The sequence below is a fragment of the Psammomys obesus genome, unplaced genomic scaffold (genome assembly GCF_907164565.1).
Source record: "Psammomys obesus unplaced genomic scaffold, mPsaObe1.curated_primary_1811, whole genome shotgun sequence".
Lineage (NCBI taxonomy): Eukaryota > Metazoa > Chordata > Mammalia > Rodentia > Muridae > Psammomys > Psammomys obesus.
Window position 1 is genome coordinate 15,227,991 of NW_026596051.1, and position 19,686 is coordinate 15,247,676.

The following is a 19,686-nucleotide window of genomic DNA, read 5'->3' on the forward strand; positions in this document are numbered from 1 at the left end:
CAGCGTTTGGGGGCAAGGAAAGTGGTGAAGGAACAGCCTGGTTGGCTCTGTGGAGTCGCAGCTTAGAAGAGGTCATTAGTCAGCGCTTTCCAGCCTCTTTAGGATGAGGAGCCTGGCCCAGGTAGCTCAGGTGTCTGAGTGGACATTCTGGCTCGGCTCCAGGGCCTCTGCGCGTCTCGCCCCGCCCCTTGGGCTCCTTTAAGAGGCGGGTCTTGGCTGCCAACCCAGGAGCCCGCGGCCAAAGACTGGGACTTAACTCCAGCGGCTGCCGCAGCAGCAAAAGAGTCGGAGCTTCATCAGCAGCCGCCGGTGCCGCGCCCCGAGGCTGAGCCACGATGAGCGGCAGAGTCGGTGACCTGAGCCCCAAACAGGAGGAGGCGTTGGCCAAGGTGAGCCTGCTACTGGCCCGGCTGTGGCCCTCGCCCCTGGCGGCTGGGAGGAACGGTCCCTGCGGGCTGGTGACCGGTCGCCCCCGCTTGGCTGGTGCGCAGGGACGGCTTCTCGCTCAGTCTGAGGACCTCGGGAAGTTTGGTCATCGAGATCCCCAGCACGAGCAGCCCTGGAGGTGCCGCCTGGGGAGCGGTGGTTGCTTGGAAGCCCTCGGAGGCTGCTGAGGGCACAAAGGCAACATTCATCCTCGCGGCTGCCAGGGACTGGCAGCGGAGCTGTGGGACAGGGGCAGGGCCCCAGGCTTCCTTCCATTTCCGGGAGGTCTTCCTCTTGCGGGGGCAGCCAGCGGCGTGTGGATGGGTCCCGGACAGCTCCTTGGCAGACTCCCCATAGTCCTTGCGCGGCACCGAGTCACTGTGCGACCTTGGGCCAAGCCCTGTCCTGTGTGCTCTTTATGAAATTAGAGGAGGTTGGCCGCGGGGCATCTCTGTGTGTGAAGTCTAAGATGCCCCAACTGACTAGGTTGGGTTCCTTTTGGAGAGAAGAGCCCTCCCCTCTCTGGCCACTCAGGGACTTAGTGATGCCACTCAAAAGGAAAGGACATGGCCAGGCTTTGCCTTGGCACCTTGGGCACACAGTGAGCTATTTACTCCATTTAAGTTTAGAGGCTGGACCCTCTGCCTGAAAGACTTTTATCTTCTCAATGGCACGTGCTCAGAACTGATAGGGTCCAGCCTCGATGTTCAGAGGCCCTACAGCCGTGCAGTTCTGGAGTGTGGCAGCAAATGTGACTGCTGTGCGTGGCTTTTTTCCCCATGCCAAGTTTACTGCCAAACATGGGTTTGGTGGTGATCAGCCCAGGGGCTAAGTTAGGTCCTTGGTAAAGGGTGGTCTTTCGCTTGCTGTTTAGCTGCCTTGAGGGGAGGGGGGAGGGGAGGTTCTGACTAGACCTAGCTGACCTAAGGCAAAGGGCAGAGGTGGCCAGTGCTCATTGGCCCCCTCTGAGGGTGTCCTACAGGTCAGTAACCTGATAAAGGTCACTGCTGGGGCCGGAGGTTTGGGGAGGGCAGCAGGGCCCCTGCTCAGTACTGGGAACTGAGGGATTGCCGTTAGGTGGCTGTCCGCTGGGGTTACTGCCCACCTCAATTGGCTCTCTTGGTGCTTTTCCCTTTTGTGGCTACCCGCTGGAGCTGTCCCCTCCCAGATGCAGTCTTTCACATTCAGCCCAACTACAACTTTTGAACGAAGTCGTTTGAGACTTCCCTCTTCCTTCCCTCTGCTCCCATTCCATTCCCCAGGCAGCAGTAAGACTACAGAGGAAAGAGCCTGGGGTCTGGACTCGGATCTGTATCCCAGCTGTTGGAGGTGTTGCTGAGCCTCTGTGTTTTCCTCGTTTTGTCTGTAAAATGGGGACAGCACTAGCTCTTGGGGCTCTAGGGGCACTGTAAGACACAGTGCCAAAAATCAGTGCTGTGCACATGACAGGTGCTGGCACACAGACAGCGTTCACTGTGGCATGGCCAGGGTGCCTGCTATCTATCACTGCTCGCTGGGAACACACCTACTCGCCCACCACATCAGTATGGCTCATAAGTGAGCCAGGCCAGTGTCCTCTTCCCTTTCTGTGCTCTCCTCTCCTACCCAGCATCCCTAGCAACACAGCCCATGACTTCACTCAGCCAGCATCTATAACAATGTGTAAATGCTGGCTCTGGTAAGCACCCCCAATAGAGGGGCACTCTGAGCAGAGTGAGGCCAGGGACCTCCCACTCATCCAGCTGTCTCTCTCTATAGTTTCGAGAAAATGTCCAGGACGTGCTGCCCACCCTGCCCAATCCAGATGACTACTTTCTCCTTCGATGGCTCCGAGGTGAGGGGACAGGAGCTGGGACAGGGGTGTGTTCTGGACAACAGAACGATGTCCTCTGGAAACCCTGGCAAGCTGAGACAAAAAGGTGGCTGGCACCCTCCCCTCCACCCCAAGCCCTTCTACAGGATACAGACATGGAAGATCAGAGAGCTGAAGGGATTTGATGGGTGAGCTGCAGACAGAAAAAAGACTGGACTGTTGGCACCCTTTTCATCTACTCTGTAAGTCTGCTCTGCAGACGATGAAGGAAAATCAAGCCCCAGAAGGACCCTACTATGTGTAAAGTTGGAGGAGAGTGAGATTAGAACCAGAGTCCTGGTCGTGTCAGCTTGAGTGAAAGGCACTGTGTTGGGGGACTGAGGAGGGTACCTTTTCCCCCTCCACAGCTAGGGTCTTGAGTTCTAGTTCTAGCCATGTACCGTCTGGGCTAAGGTCACAGATTTCTAGGCTTCTCCAAGAAGTGGATTAGGCAGGGTGCCTAGCTTTTTTGCAAGATGTGGCATGACAAGGACTACCCGTGGGATGATGGGAACATGTTGCTACTACTGCCAGGATCAGGAAAAACCCCATTCCTTGTACCTTTTTGTCCTCTTCCTTTTCCTGTCCTGTTATTCAAGGCTTGTACCACTCTTCTGGGCTCTTCCGACATGCTTTAATTTTTATTTATAGAAACTTTATTACCAGACATAAAAATGAAAAAAGTCTGCAGAGTTTGACTAGCAGAGCTCCAGTTGTTACATAGAGTTCTGTTGTAAATGTTGACTACAAGACCCAGGTGGCACATTCACATTCTGAGCCCAGGAAGACTTGCACTTGCAATAGATTAAAAAGATGCAATTTTTCTTTTGAGAAATTTAATAAAGCTGTCATAATTCTTGAAGATCTGCTAGCAACGCCCCAGGACAGGTGCACCCAGGAGAGCCATGTGGGGCTCATAGGCTTATGGAAGTGTTACTGCCCATCCTCACCTCAGCCTCCTATATGATACGGCCCCTTTCCCAGGGGGTGGAGGGTTGGTGTGGGGGTGGCAATGAAGTCACTCTATGTTGGCAGAAATTTTGGCCTGGCATTTGCTGGAAGGCTACAGCTAGAAGTAGGTGGGTGGAGGGGGGGGGGAAGATAGATGGTAGCCTCATTAAAGGGCCAGCAGCAGGATGATCCAACCAGCTATGGAGCTGCTGCTAGGAGGAAGAGAAGTGTGTGTGAGAGAGAGAGAGCAATTGAACAGCTCTGTAGCTCAGGCCAGTGTGAGGTCTTGGCAGATGGTTTCCTAGACAATAACCATTTACTTTCAGAGTCCTGGGATGGGATAAACCATTTGTATAAGGCCTGATAGTTAAGCTAGGGCCCACATCTGGGACCAGCCACACTCTCATAGCATGGTCACTTACATTTTCCAGATGAGGAAAGAGGGCAAGAAACTTAACCTGAAGGCACAAAACAATCACAATCACAGCAGAGCCTAGGGGTCTGCATTCCCAGACAGCACCTTTCCAGGAAGACACAGCTCCTTCCCAGAGAGCTGCTTGCTCCTGAAGCCAAGCATTGCTCCAGAATCGTTTTTGAGCTGCTGAGAATCGACCCCAGGGTCTGGGGCATGATAGGCAAGCATTTTACCATGGGGTTGCACCCCTGGTTCCAGACTCTGCATCTTAGATCGAAGGAAGTGTCCCCTCTGTAGTTCATTCGTGCCTCATATTATCTGGGCAGGAGCTCTGGCCTACTCAGACCCTATCCCGAATTTGAATTGGTGTTTTGTTGCCTTTTGAGTCTAAAGGAGATGTTTGCAGTAGAATGTGGTGTGAGCTTGGGGTTCGGTTTTCTGCTGGTCCTCGCCACAGGCACCTGAGTTTCCATGGCCTCTCTGGCTGGAAGTGAGATCTGGGTACCCCAGTGAGGAAGGTCAGCGAACAGGACAGAACGGAGGTGGTAGGGACCCTGTGAGAGAGCACAGCATAGCTGAGTGTCTGCAGCTTATGGGGCCAGGGTATGGGCAAACCAGAGCCCAGTCAGGCTGCTCCTGGGCCAGGCTGTTGTTCAGTGCTGCATGCTAAGATTTCAGTGGCTTCTGAGCAGGGTAGCAGGAGGCTAGAAAGACCTGACTCAACAGACATGGTGAGGAAGCCCCTGAATGTTGGCCCTTGGCGGATAAGGATGGGCTGGAGAAGTCCTTCCAGATAAGGGTGCTTACAGTTTGCTACTACTGGATCCCTGTTCTCTGGGACTTCCCTCTCCAGAGGGGTGTCCTTTGTGAGAAACTCATGTCCACGGTCTACCTCCTCTGTTACAGAAGAAGATGCAGTTCTACCTTAAGTGGTCAGAGGTAGTGTGTAGTCCAGGTTAAAACACGGAAGGTGGATGAGCTGAGGCGCAGACCCTCATTAGTTCATTCTGAACGCTGCCCAGGGCTGCTGGTGGCACAAGAAGGATGGTAGCGAGGAAATTCCTAAGCCCAATTCACCCGGCTGGCAGCTCAGATCTGCCAGAAAGGATCTGGCACACATGGAGGCAGCGGCCTAGCCAATCCTTTCTCTCTCTCTCTCTCTCTCTCTCTCTCTTGTTCTCATTGTTATTGTTTTTGGTTTCTTGGGGGTTTTTTTTGTTTTCTTTTTTCGAGACAGGGTTTCTCTGTGTAGCCTTGACAGTCCTGGACTCACTTTGTAGACCAGGCTGGCCTCAAACTCATAAACATCCACTTACCTCTGCCTCCCCAGAGTGTGCCTGTCTCTTGTTTGTGAAAGGTATTTTAAGATGTGTAGTGGGGGGGAAGGGAGAGGGGATGGGGGAAGGACAGTGAGAGAGAGTTTGGGGGTGGGGAGGTGAGAGGATGACTTTGTGGAGTTATGTCCCTTTATATGGGTTCTGGGGAGCAAACTCAAGTTGTCAGCTTGCTGGGTTTGAACAGTATGCTTCTCTATCTATTGAACCATCTTATTGGCCCTTTTTCATTTATTTTTAAGATAGTGTTTCAATATGCAGCCCGAGTTAGCCTGAAGTTCCTATGTAGTCCTGGCTGACTTCAAACTTGAGACCCTGCTGCCTCAGCCTACCAAGGCACCACACCCGGGCTTGGTCAGACCTTTAGACATACCATCCTGACTAACATAGAGGATTGGACTTCAAGAATGCAAAGTCAGAGAGTATGCACCCCTTCTCCCAGAGAGCAGTGGTGAAGAGTCTGTTGACAGCCCAAAGGGCAGCCTGTCCCGGTTCCAGGCTATCAGCAGATCTAGATGTCAATTAAGTCCATGGAGAATGTACAGCCAGGAGGGACGATTCAAGAACAGAGGCCAAACGGAAAAGTCTCAGTAACTCTTTAAATGACAATGACGGAATGAAGTAGACTCTGGCGATGAAATGTGAGAGGGATGCATTGAAGAAGTCCTGCCTTTCTGCAGGACTGGAGGCTTAGCCAGAGCACAGGTGGAAAGGATTTGGGGTTTCAGTTGACTCTAAGCTCTGACTGAACTAAAGGCACGATTGTTGCCAAGGGAATTCTTAGGGTTTACTGGAGAAGGAGCAAACACCACCTGGGCTCAGCTTGTGACATTCGCCTGGAAGGGCCCCCCGACCAGGGGGACGGCATCCAGAGGGAAGTCATGAAGCTGAGCGTTGGGAACTGAAGGCTCGGCAGACAGGCCGCACAGTGGGAGGGCAGGTCCTGGAGGGCACCACAGAGTTCATATTTTCAGAGGGCTGTTGCATGATGGGAGAAACAATGCTGTTCCTGGGCCGTCTCTGGAGTAGACTGCAGCCTACAACAAACTAGTGCAGATGGCTCTGGTTACCTGGGAGTGGCCTCGGGACATCGGAATCTTGGTTCAGGACTTGAACCAAGTCCTTGAGCAGGACTTGTTGGGGTGGGTTCAGGTGAACTGAGTCAAGTGTCCCTGGTGCTCGTCACATTCCCATGAGGAGGACACTTGGAGAAACGCCAGGATTACCCGGAGGTGCATTAACTTCTCTCCCTTTGCATGATGTTCAGCCAGCTCTACGGCAGATTCTGGGGTAGCTGTGTTCATCTTTGAACTGTGGGTCAATTCCTCAGCACTTGGTGTTATATTGTAGGGGAGATAAATTCTGTCTTTTCGTGGGATGGCCGATTGATAAAGGGATCCAGGGTTCACTTTCTCTGAGATAAGACCCTTTACCTTACTAGCTGCCAGGATACTCTGACCCCAAGGCTGCAGTGCTGCCCGCTCCCAACTGCCTTGGCCTTGACCTGTCTATTCCACAGACTCAGGGCTGTGGTGCTTTTCAAGTCCTCAGTGAGGGCCGAGAGCCAAATCTGACAGTTTGGCTGGGGAATGCACAAGGGGACTTGGCCCCAGCCTGGGAACGGGTCCTTAGGTGGGCAATCTGATGCCCAACCTTGCTCATGCTTTTCTTACAGCCCGAAGCTTTGACCTGCAGAAGTCAGAGGCCATGCTCCGGAAGGTGAGTGTCTGCCACCACAGTTCCTCCCACCAGCCTCACGTCTTGCCTGCACTGCTCCTGTTTACCCATCACCCACTCCTGTCACAGGTTTTTGGTTTGTGTGACACAGCTATTAGCCAACAACCGTTGCTTTATCCCTGAGGGACAAAGTGCATTTCCTTCCCTGAAAACATTGGGGTTTCCTACTTCTGGACTAGCCAAGAGTGATATTCTTGCTGAGATATCTGAAAAAACGTGGGGCCTCCTTTTCTATTCCCGTCCAGTTCCTTCCTATTCAAAACCGCACCCCACCACACACCTCTCCTCCCACCCTGTGCTTCTTTGTGTATTTGCAGCATGTGGAATTCCGGAAGCAAAAGGACATTGACAACATCATCAGCTGGCAGCCACCAGAGGTGAGGACAAATTATCTCACTCCATCCCATGCTTATTAGACTCATAGTCTGTGTCCTGGTCTACTGGACTGGGAGCCTCAGGGGACAGGCCTGAAAATGCCAAAGGAGTCACTGTAGTTCCAAAATAGTTATCTTTTGGCACCCAGGGGAGGGACGTGGAGAGAAAGACTCACGAACCCAGGGAAAACATGGCTGTCTTGGGCCTGCCCACCGGGCGCTTTTCCTATGTCTTTGGCCAGGTGATCCAACAGTATCTGTCAGGTGGCAGGTGTGGCTACGACCTGGATGGCTGCCCCATCTGGTACGACATCATCGGACCTCTGGACGCCAAGGGTCTGCTATTTTCTGCCTCCAAGCAGGACCTGCTCAGGACCAAGATGAGAGACTGTGAGCTGCTTCTGCAGGAGTGTACCAACCAGACCACAAAGGTGGGTGGCCTGTCTGCCAGTGAGGGGGATTTCACCACTGTGGAGGCATTCAAGGAGAAGCAGTAATGTCACACAGGGATGGAAGTGTGGCCTCAGGAGTTGGGTTCCATAGACCCGGAATCTCAAGGTTTTAGATGAACTTAATGTCATCAATCATCTTTCTTCTCATGTTCCCTCTGACTGGAGGTTGAACCCAGGGCCTTATGCATGTTAGGCAAGTGTTCTACTCCAACCTTAAACTATACCTCTGTCTTGTCACACTTTCATTTTGCTAAGTAAAAACTTCAAATAGCCATCTATAATTGCTATGATGAATCTCCCAAACTGTAGGAATGTTATGTAGGGAAGGTCTTAGAATGAAAGGCAGTCATTTACACTTGAGGACATTTGCCTTGATAAAAGCTTCACTAGGGCGAGGGCCGGAGCTCTGTTGGTACAGTGCTTATACTCTGTTGGTACAGGGTTTCCACCCACCATAGCAGAAAACAGTACATTGCAATGAGCTGAGTGTTACACACCTGTACTCTCACAGTTCACAAGTCTGAGGCAGGGGGGTCTTGAGTTTGAAGCTATCCTGGGCTAAACGGGATATATACACACACAAAAACTACACACAAACAAAACTATAAATCATTACAGCTGATGATGTCGCTCAGTAACAGGCAGCTCGCCCAGCACAGGAAAGGGCCGAGTACAACAAAAACCCAGAAAGACGAAGAAAACCATATTGTTGGAAAACTCTTGTTTCTGTGAGGGCCAGTGAGATCTTATTTTGGACTAAATTTTCCCTAGGCAAGTATTTGGGGAGAGGGTACTCCTGGTGTAGACAAACCCAGAATCCCTGCTCCTCCAAGTGGATTTTCAAGAGATCAGGGTGACCATTCCCTTACTAAGAAAAAGACTGAGGGGCTGGAGAGATAGTCCAGCAGGTAGATGGACTTGCCAGCAAGCCTGAGAACCTACATAATGGAGAAGAACCAACTTTCCCAGGTTGTCCTCTGAGCTGCACACTCACCCTGTGGCATGCACACTTGCACTGTGGCACGCGCACGCGCACACGCACACCAGCACCCCATATGGAGATCTCTCAGCGCTGTTATTTGCAGATGCTCATAAAGAGTCCACTCGGTACAGAATCCCTAAAGCCTGGGGACACAGAGGGGATTCAACCTGATGCTTCCTTAGAGCTTAAGATAGGATGGGAGAATCTGACCCTGAGTGAGAAGTGGTTGAGGCCCAGGTGCTACATGGGTGCTGCCCAGGGAACACACAGTAATTGACAGGAAGACAAAGGTCACCGGGAGAATCTGCAGGACAGAGGGGACCTCTGATAGGATCTCAATCTCGATCCACCCTGTCATTTGCTAGATGAGAACAGTTTGTCTAGGTGACTTCTGCATCTGAAAAGCCCTGGGCTCAGCCCCCCTCCTTCTCGGCTGGCTGCTTGCTCTGTTTGCACCTGTTTGATCAGCATTGGCCTTGAACTGGGTGAGCTCTACAGCTGGGCAGAGTAATAGGACTTCCTCTGTCTGTCTGCTCCTTGTAGCTAGGGAAGAAGATAGAGACCATCACCATGATTTATGACTGTGAGGGACTCGGCCTCAGGCACCTCTGGAAACCTGCAGTGGAGGCTTATGGAGAGGTGAGAGGCTGGAGGGACTTCTCATTCTGGCTGACTCGGGATGGAGGGCACTGTGTCCTGGAGGCCTGAGCCACTGAAACTCGACCAATTTTGCTTCCACAGTTTCTCTCCATGTTTGAAGAAAATTATCCTGAAACATTGAAGCGTCTGTTTGTTGTTAAAGGTAAGTTGGGAATTTCTGGACATGAAGCCAAAAGGGAACAAGAGGCTGAAACCATTACTTGGGGCAGACTGAGTGAGTCGAAGGAGAGGCCCAAGGACCTGTTCAGGCTCAAAAGCCTGACCTTAACCTTTGACCTATACAGATGCTTTAGAGTTCCCAGAGCATTTGAGCCACCTGGCTCAGTAGCATTCAGGTTGGTGATGCCACAGGAGGAGACCGTTTGGCCACAACCCTTGTACAGACTGGGAGCCAGACTTCCGACATGCCTGGCTGAGCCTCAGGCTTTGCCCCCGGCCCCCACCCCCATGCAGAGGTGGGTGGGAGGTGATGCTGTCAGCAACTGTTACCCTTGCTTTCTGCTTCATGTTCTCTGGTCTCTCTTCCAGCCCCCAAGCTGTTTCCCGTGGCCTATAACCTCATCAAGCCCTTTCTGAGTGAGGACACTCGTAGGAAGATTATGGTCCTGGGAGGTAAGTGGCCCAAACCCTACAGATTGGTGTGTAGTTTTAGAGGGATGGCCACAGCCTCTGGGGTAAAGGCCTGTCTGCTGCTTTTGGAGTAGTTGGGACGCAGCAGCAAGTGGGGACAGATCTGCCTTCCTGTGTTTTCACAAGGACGCTTTTTCCCACATACTCTAGAAGCAAGCACTGAGCTCACCATGCACGGTCAAAGATGAATGGAATTCCAGTGCTTATCCTTAAGGAGCTCACAGAATTACAGGGGAGTGATGACTGCAGAGAAAAGGCTAGAGAATGAGCCAGAGGGCACTAGAGAGAGCAGCTTGAGGGTGCTGTGGAGGTCATTTTGGGGCAAGTAGGAGTGGAGGTATCCACTCCCACAGATACCTTTTCTCTGCCAGAGCTAGCTAGCTCTCAGGGAAGGGAGATACAAACGCGCTTATCAGCATGATGGGTGCCACACGGAAGAAAGGGGGAAACTGTGTGCAGCCACAGCAAGCAGCAACACTCGTCCCGTTAGAGCTGAGGTGGGAGCAGACATGAGCAAGCTGGCCACGCGGAAGAAAGCAGAGAGAGGGACACTGAGTAAGGCCTCTCTTATCATGGAGTACATGAGCCGGGATCCAGGCCGCACAGAAACCAGGACACCATGTTGAGAGGCTGGGGCCTGACTCTTCGGGCCACTGGGAACCAGAGAAGTATTTAGCGGGGAGCCCCACGGTCAGATGTTCACCTGACCCATGCCTACCAGCAAGGCCATAAAGGCCAGATACCAGCTTACATGCCATGCTGCTGCCCATGCAAGAGATGGTGTAAACTGAGGCAGTGGCTTCAGGGAAAAGGAGGAAGGGCTGGACCCAGGAACTTACCCAGGAAGCAAAACAGCAAAATTCAACTGGCTGCACGGAGGAGGCTAAAGGAGGTTAAAATCATGAGTAGGGGATGATAGGCCATTTCAACCAGCGTGGACAACCTGTGGAACAAGTGCGGGCACACCGAGGCCGACTAGGCAGGGCCTATGGGCGGCGAGGATCCAGGAGTCTGCAGTGAGCTTGGGGGAGTATTCAAGTAAAGGCAGCCCACTGGGGACAGTGGGAAGTCGTTAGTGGCACCGGCCGAGAAGCAGGGATTGGATTACAGAGGAGTGGGAGGATGCCGGGACATAAGGGAATGTGTGACCCCCCAAAGCAGCCAGGACGCACTGGCGACAGGGGGTGACTGATGGCTGGCTGTGAGGGTGGACTGGGCCAGGCTCTGGAGCTGAGCTGGCAGCAGTAACTGCTTCTCAAGGTGTGTGCAGGGCTGCCTTTAAATGACACTGCAAGGGCCATTCTGGATCCCTTCTTGACCTTTGGGCTAGGACCAAGTGTGGCAACTTCTGACCGGGAGGGTGAAATGTCTAGAATCCCAGTGCTTTGGAGGTTGAAGAGCTCCAGTCCCAGGCTGGTCCGGGCTACATTCTAAGTTCAAGGCCAACCCAGGTTACAAAGTGAGACCCTGTCTCAAAACAACAGTGTAGGCTGGGCTCATTCCACAGGTAAACATGCTTGTTATCCCAGATCCCACATGGGAAGGAGAGAAACAACTCCCAACTTGACTTCCACACATACCCCATCCCCGACACACACATAACGTCGCGCATACATATTACAGCAATAAGGATTTTAAAAGGACAAAGATGTATTTAAGGTATCCCAGGACTAGAGAGGCAGAAGGTTTAAACTACCTAGTGAATTCCAGTGGGTTACACAGTTAGACCCTATTTCAAACAAAAGGATGTCAGGACTTCTTCAGTGAAGTCCTAGCTTTGGCTGTGGCCGATGCTTCCTTGAGAAGGAAAGGCCTCTCCTGGTTTTATCCCAGCTCTCCAGCTCAGCTGAGAGTCATAGGTTTTTATGGTTTCTGATTTTTCCGCTGCTACCGCCCACCAAGTGGGTGAAGCGGTTTGGTTCCCCGGCAGCAGGGCTATGTAGGAGGTTCGGTCTGTTCTCCCACCCACACTTAAAATTCTTTCAACCAAATGTGCCTTGGGCGGATTGGGAAGAAACAAGATCTCCAAACAGAGGAGGGATAAAAGTTGTTCCAGGCTGGTCACTGGAGTGTAGCAGTACCAGTGAAATCACCCCGAGGCCACAGACACCTGAGGGTTGGTGGACACAGGACGGTCAGGGTTCCAGTCAGGTCTGTATCTGCATCAGCATTGAGGGTACTAGGCTAGTCCCTGGCCTGCAGCTGCTGGCTTGTCGTGAGCCGATGGTTGACATGGTCAGAGTGGTTTCCACTGTTAAAGCATTGTGGCAGGCTGGCACTTCTTGGAGAAACGGTTCTCAGCGCCAGACACTTGAGAGTTAATTGCTCCCATCAGGAGAGGATTTGGCTAGAGAGACAACAAAAAGCAGCCAAGCAGCCCCAAACAAGCAGGACAGAAGTGATGTGGGCTGAGATAAAGTAAGCCCATTTAAGGGGGTCACTCTACAGCGAGGTGCTCGTTTGGTGGGGCATGACTCAGCCCAATGGAGTGTGGGAGAAGGCGGGAGTTCAGTGACACTGGGTCAGAACCCATGGATTCAAGACCTCTGGTCCTGCCACACGCTTCTCGGCATGGAATACTTTCCTCTGCTTTTTCCACCTGGCTCTCATTTTAATGTTTGTATCCTTTCCAGGGAATGGCAATATACTAGCTTGCAAAGTCTTCTCACATGTCCTTAATTCGTTTCGCTGCCTTCACAATTCTGCCCAGCAGGCAGCTCAGGGTGAAGTGGGTCCCTAAGGCTGCTGAGCTGCTTCGTCGGCATGATGACAGCAGCCCGGGGCTTCTGAATCCTGGACCAAGCAGGGTTCTTTTCTGGGTAATGGCTCTTCCTCACTCCGAGTGGTACTGTGCATGTGTCACGTGCTCATGAAGAGAGACAGTGTCCCTGAGACACGGTCACACTACAGAGCCAACACTGGCTCAAACTATGGTTCTCCTGCCTGCAGCCCCTTGAGTGCCCGCGCCCAGCTTCTAATGCTTCCTTTCAGGGCAGGGCTGGCCTTTCCTGCCTTTTCAGGGCTGACCACCAGGTATGAAATCCTGCCTAGTGACACCTTTCTGTCCTTCCCTCTCCTGTCAGCAAACTGGAAGGAGGTTTTACTCAAACATATCAGCCCTGACCAGTTGCCTGTGGAGTACGGAGGCACTATGACTGACCCTGATGGAAATCCCAAGTGCAAATCCAAGGTATGGGCCACCGGCTGGAAGCCAGCAGGGAGAATCTTGGCTCAGATGTGCATCCCAGCTCACCCCGTGCTCTGCTTCCAGATCAACTACGGGGGTGACATCCCCAAGCAGTATTACGTGCGAGACCAAGTGAAGCAGCAGTATGAGCACAACGTGCAGATTTCCCGAGGCTCCTCCCACCAAGTGGAGTACGAGATCCTTTTCCCCGGCTGTGTCCTCAGGTAGGACTGGGTGCTTCCTGGGACCTGAGCTTTTGTCAGTGCCAGCGGGTGGGCTGGGGTGGGAGAAACCCAGTTGCCATGGACACACACACAGGTGGATATCCTCTGCAGGTGGCAGTTTATGTCGGAGGGATCAGACGTGGGTTTTGGGATTTTCCTGAAGACCAAGATGGGGGAACGGCAGCGGGCAGGGGAGATGACAGAGGTGCTGCCCAGCCAGAGATACAATTCCCACATGGTCCCTGAGGATGGGACCCTCACCTGCAGTGAGCCGGGCATCTGTAAGTATCTGGGTTTTGGTGACGCTTGAAGCCCATCACCGTTCTGTTTATGATGCGCCTCTTCCTTGGTGGCCTGGTCACCTCAGTGTTAGAAGAGGAAGGGGCACTCTATGAGGAGGAAAACTAGATTTGGAAAGATGCTTGCTTAAGGGGCCCCAGATAGCTAACAGCCTGGTAGGGCTCTCCCCTGATAATCCCATGTAGAGGTGAATCACTGTAATGGCCAGGTAACAGGGGTTCAGAGCATCTGCTTTTGGGAGCTGAACACATGGAGCATCCCTGCAATCCTGGCACTTAGGAGGCTGAGGTGCTATTGCAAGATGAGGGACACAGGCGTTGTCCAAGGCTAACCAGGCCTGAGACGACACTTAGAAGCTGGAGAGGCAGAACTGACGCTGTGCCTGCAGGGATCACAGGGCATAGCACGCCAGCATAGGCCAGCTTTGAACACTGAGCACTGCTCGCCTCAGGGTTCACCGAAGAGCAGGTGCAGGACATGAGAAGGCAGCTTACACATGACAAAGTGCTTTCTGAAGCCCATTTGGTACTGGTTATAATCCCTTGAGACCCAGAAGTCATACTTCTGAAATGTGTCTGATAGAAACCTTTACAAACGCATAAAGCCAGAGGGACCAAGAAGTCCCTAACAGCCCATGGCCATAAGAAGGTCCATCTGTACACCACGTAGCCGTTAAAGAGAACACACTGACAGCTGTGGTGTTAACTCATGTAAAGCAGTTAAACATGAAATATGGCATGTATGGTATATGTTCACTGAAGCTGAGAGAGAAAAGTGTGTGTACAGACAGGAATTCTGGGAAGTCTACACCAACTTAGGACACCTACAGAGGGCTTCCATTTTCCTCTGTTTCTTTAAATATATTTTACAGTGGTTTGTAGTATAGTGAAAAAAAAAGCGCCAACATATCCTAGCTTCACACAAGCCAGGCAAATGTCTAGTTTCCTTTCTGACACAGCCAAGGGATGGAGGGTAGGAAGGTGACAAGCAAGGGCCTGAGCTGGACTTGACCCCTGCCCAAGTGCACTTGGGCAAACGACTCAGCCTTCCTAGGTCTGTTTCCTGATTGCTGCTACTGGGATCGTCCAGAGATGCCAGAACATGTGATAGGATCTGTGAGGCTATGGGCGCGAGGCCAGAGGTAGAGTATGCAACTCAGCACCCACATCCATCATTGTTACTACGATTAGGGCAACTGGGAGAGCAGGACCGTTCCCAGAGACCATGGGGCAAGATGGGAGAACCCCTGGGCTGCCGTGCTGACGGGCACACTGAGGTATCTGCACTCGCACTCGCCCCACAGACACTAGCTTCTTCCTTCCATCCAGCAACACTCAGTTCGGGGTTCCCTCCCTTCAGATACACTGTGCCCTAAGGAGCAGGCTCACTCTTGCTAGTGATCAGCCAGGTCTCAGGGGGAAAACATACTCCGTTTTGCACCAAGAACAAGGCTTGGCACAGCCCAGACATTGTCATCTGCAAAGAAACACTTTATACCCACGGGGTTGGCTTTTCTTTAAAAGATGAGGAAGCTGAGGTATAGACAAGAGAGGTTCTCTCTCCCACCAAATAACTAGTGTAGATGCCAAGAGAGGACACTAGAGGCTCCTGGTCACAGACTGTCTGAGGGGCAATTAAGGCACTTCTCCTTGATGTGACTCAGATCAAGGAAGTCTCAGATCAAGGAAGTCCTTTCACAGGAGGGCCCCACCACAGCTGCTTCTCCCTCATATCTGAGGGATAAATGCCTTTTTCACACAACCAGGATGGGTCTGCAAGCCCTTAGTTGTTCTAGTCCTTCCTCGATCTATTCTTCACAAGAACCCTTACCTGCCTGGCATCTGCTTATTCAATGGAAGAGCGGAGTCAGACCACAGCACACAGTGCCCTTCCCAGATGGGAAGGTATCGAGGTAGGGTCAGATGTCATTTGGAGGCAGGACTGTTGAGACCAGAGCCTGGAGAGCCAAAGATGAGGTAAAAGCTCACTTGTGGGAGGACAATGCCTCTGAGGACGAGGTGACCCCTGCAAAGCTGAGCATGGTCACCTGGCAGAGAATTAAACTTCAAATGCTATGAACACAACCTTCCCTGGAGTTCTCAGATCCTTGTTAGGCGTACTAACAAAGGAGAGGCAAACGTTTGGGTAGGTTTCACCCTTTTCTCCCAACCACTTATGGACTGCGTAGAATGCTCAGCTAGGGACAGAAGGAATGAAGATACAGTGTGGTCAGGGAGGCAGCAAACACTGTAGGAAGAGGCCGGCTAGGCTCCGGCCTGTTTGCTGAGGACGTCTAGCTTTGCCACCAACTCTCCCAGAGTGTGCACAGCAAGCACCTCTAAAGAACAGACTTGGTCTTTTTCACCATAAAAGGAGGAGAATGGGCTAGAGCAGATTTCCTTCTGGGGTCCATGGACTCCCCAGAGAAGTGGTTCTGAATCTAAGAACCAACATTTCCCTCTTATAGCGTCTGCCGTCCCCATTGTCATTCTGAAATGGTACACATATAATTTTAAAATCAATATTCTCTATCTGTGATATAAGAGAAACAAAAGGAAGTCAATGTGAACAGAGTCATTATTATGAGGCAGCAGGGTTTCAACTCAGGGCTTCCTGCAAGCTAGGCAAGTGCTCTAACCCTAAGCTTTAGCCCAGGCCTAGGATTTATACACTTTTTTCACTACATACACGGGAGGGCAAGATGACCCTTTCCGCAATGCTCCCCTAAAGGACGGCATCTTTTCCTTTGGGATATTGCCCCTGAAAACCTTAAGATGCTCAAAGGGGCCCGTTACCCAATATACGTTGAGAAGCCCTAGACTGGAGGGCTTCCATGAGCCTGTGAATACATGGGTTAGTGTCACCCTGAGCCATGCAGACTCTCCGTTTCCCCTGTGCCTCTAATAAGGCCCTTCCTTGTGTTCAAGGGAAGACATCTTGCTGAGCAAAGCATCTTAATGCTGGTCTAAGGAGATCGAAGTAAGATGGACTCTGGTTGCCAAGGCTGTCATCAGTGCCGAAAGAGTGTGGGATCAGCAGGGTCTCTGGTAGAGATGGGAAACAGATGACTGACACTTCATGCCAGGAAAAGGAGTAGGTGCTATGCGGACTGCCAGCCTAATGCAGTTTATCCAGGGGCATGGGGTGTGTGTTGTGGAGGGGGGGTGGAGAAAAGGGAAAGACAGTGAGAAACTGAGTGCAGCACAGAAGGGCAACCCTGGTGCTTTTGTTCTCATGCTTAGCTTAGCTTAGCTTAGCTTAGCTTGAAGGGGCCTTTGAGTGAAATGGAACAAGCCTGCAAAGAAACAGGGTGAGAGTAAAAGCAAGCCTGTTCGGCTGCCAAGGCTTAGAAGCTGTCTCTGCCAACTGCGTCCATGCTCTTCCCAGAGGAAAGCACAGTTAACAGCCTTCTCACCTGCCAGTCTCCCAAACACTGTCCAGCCCTTCAGAGACGCATTTCCATAACAAGCTCGGCCAGTACTCGCACAGACACACTCACAAGGATCATGGGTGTCATTCAGGTGTATGCTTGAAGAAACTTTCATAGTGTAAAACTCACTGAAGGCTGTGAGGAAAACTTCCCTCCAAAACAGTATCATTCCCGGGTGCTATCATCAGAAACCCGCTAAGACAAATAAAAAGGCCAAAAAAAAAAAAAAAAAAGTTTTTTTTTTAAAACACAAATTAACAAAAATGTCACAAACTGTCCTGCAGTTTATTCCGCCCCCCCCCCCCCCATCTTAGACATTCTCCCCGATACGTCCCCACCCCCTTTCACTTTGCCTATACAGCCCAGCCTGGACTCAATAAACAGTGCGTAGCCCAGGCTGGCCCTGAACCTTTCTGTGTTGGGGATCCATCCTTTTGTCATTATGAGCAGGCATGCAGGGAGCATCTTTGCCCCATTACTCTTCCCGGAGAGCAAGCACCTACTTCATAAAGTCTGCAGAGAAGCAGAATGGGCCAGGCTTCCCAGGGTCCAAATCAGGCAGTGCTATGGGCAGGAACGCAAGCCGGAGGGAAACCCCAACCCCGCCATCACTCACTGTGTGGCATAAAAAAACCCTTTTAGCTGAAGCTAAAAGGACTACTGCTGAATCAGAGTTGTTGTAGGGAAGAATGTGATCACACAGATAGACTACAAATCCATGCTTTCGCCCACAGACATCACAACCACTGTGGGTGCTAATATTATTCTGCCTGTTCTGAAGTAGCCATGCCTTTGGTCCCAGAGACCTTGTCCTTCCAAGCTGTTACAGATGTGAGTCTCTCTGTCACTCCTCTCACTTGGCCTGTTCCCTGTCATATATTATCTTTTTCACTTTATGAGCACATTGTCAACCCAGTGAGACTGAGTTTCAGAAGACCAAGGGCTGTTACACTACCTTCACCTCCATCTCTCACCACACCATCCTGCTCAGTCAGTAAAACCCAGTCCCATTCGCCACCCCTCACCTCTTGGTGGGAACTGCCTGAATGTTTGGTTTTCTGCTCCCTCAGATGTCCTGCGGTTTGACAACACCTACAGCTTCATCCATGCCAAGAAAGTCAGTTTCACTGTGGAGGTCCTGCTTCCAGACAAAGCAGCAGAAGAGAAGATGAATGAGCAGGGGACACTCCCCCCCAAATAACAGCCCCACCCCCTTCTGCAGCAGGCCCGGCCCCCTCAGTGTCTTCCTGTTTCTTTGTAGTAGTCATTTTCCTAAAACCTAGTAGCCCGATGAAACTGGGCTGGAGGAAAGACTTCAGGCTGGACGGGAGAATCCCATTCAGAATCAGAAGACGACAAATGGCTAGAGTGGTGTTCTTGTCATCAGACTATTAAGGGGTCTCCAGAGACTGGCTGTAATGGTGTCTACCTTGAAGACCTTGTCAGCTTCACTGCCCAGTGACAGGGGAGAGAGGGAGGGGAAGGGTGCACAGGATGGCAGCAGGGAAGAAATTAGAATCGAAGAGGTTGGGATGGTACACTCAGGGAAGCTAGCTGCTGAGGAGAAACTTGCTCCTAAATGAACATGGAACAAAGCTCCATGATCGTAATGATGGTTGCAGTGTAGCAGGCTGCTAGACATGTGATGAGTAGCTGAAGCTCTTTGAAACTTTTTTGTCCTAAGGCTTGAGTATCTCTCCCCCCTCTCCAACTCTCAGGAGTGGCCCAAGTCAACACTGGAAGGCAGACAGAGGCCCTCTCTCTCCCCTTGAGAACCTCACCAACTCCTGGGCCCCACGGGCTGCCTGTTTAATTACTAATGGTTGCCAGTGCCCCAGAACCACTGTTCTCCAGTGGAAAATAAGCGAGAAACCCTCCAAAAGCACAAGGGTAATTAACTTCAGGGATCATAGATAGGAAAGGACTGTGGGTGGGTCCTAAGCCTCTCACTGAGAGAACCTCCACTTGAGCAACCTTACCCAAAAATGACAAGTGGGACTGAAAGCCCTCAGTGCACTTGCCAGTCTAGTCTCCCACGGTGCCTGAGAACAGGTCTCCTGACTGACCTGGGCAAGGGCGTGGCAGGCCCTTCTCAGTGGAGGTGTGTAATGGCAGTGGCTTCCTCTTGCCTGGGGACGCAGGTAACCAGAGAGCGAGGTTGCCCGGGAAGGTGGCCATTGCCTAAGCAAGCATCTGAGCCAGGGGCAAGGGGCGGCCACCTTGCAATAGCACCACTTGACCTTACACAACTTTGCGAGCAAACGCCAGGTTATGGGCTGCCCAGAATTCCTGAAGGCGGCCCCAGGCCCTTCCGGGAAACCCCTGTCCCGGCGGAATGGGTCCCGGACTCAGCCTGCGGACTCGTTTCACCAAGGGCAGGGAGCTCTAGGCAGGTGCAGGGCTAGCGACCAGAAAGGGCCGAGGCTACCTACCCAGGATCTAGTCACATATCTCAGGAGTATATCCTGGCCTTGGTTTACAATGCTGTTAGGTACATTAACCAATGAATAAATCAATTTTCAAAGCAAAGCGAATAGAATTCATTGCCCATCGCCGACTTCCTAACACCCAGACCCAAACCACAACTTCTCAGAAGCCAAGTAGCAGATTCTAGCGAAAATGACGCACGAATCCTCTCCTCTCGCGTGAACTTTCTCCGAAGTCCTACCAAGTTGCCTCCTGACCGGTTCAGCCGCTGAGTGTCGTACGCCATCTTTGTTGATGTCACAGAA

At 51.8% G+C, this 19,686-nt stretch overlaps 1 protein-coding gene across 2 annotated transcripts; it reads left to right on the forward strand.

Moving 5' to 3' along the window:
• Positions 1-226: 226 nt before the first annotated feature.
• On the forward strand, positions 227-19,483 carry Sec14l2 (SEC14 like lipid binding 2). Of its 2 annotated transcripts, none has more exons than XM_055623879.1 (12): positions 227-389; positions 2,185-2,260; positions 6,654-6,697; positions 7,033-7,092; positions 7,332-7,520; positions 9,067-9,162; positions 9,265-9,325; positions 9,712-9,795; positions 12,897-13,003; positions 13,085-13,224; positions 13,336-13,505; positions 18,025-19,483. In XM_055623879.1, exons 1-12 carry the CDS (start codon positions 336-338, stop codon positions 18,153-18,155), a joined length of 1,212 nt encoding a protein of 403 aa, XP_055479854.1. In that variant the 5' UTR covers positions 227-335; the 3' UTR covers positions 18,156-19,483. The 2 variants fall into 2 exon arrangements, with proteins under 2 accessions (XP_055479854.1, XP_055479855.1); XM_055623880.1 differs by having other exon boundaries at positions 7,452-7,520.
• The last annotated feature ends 203 nt before the right edge of the window (positions 19,484-19,686 follow it).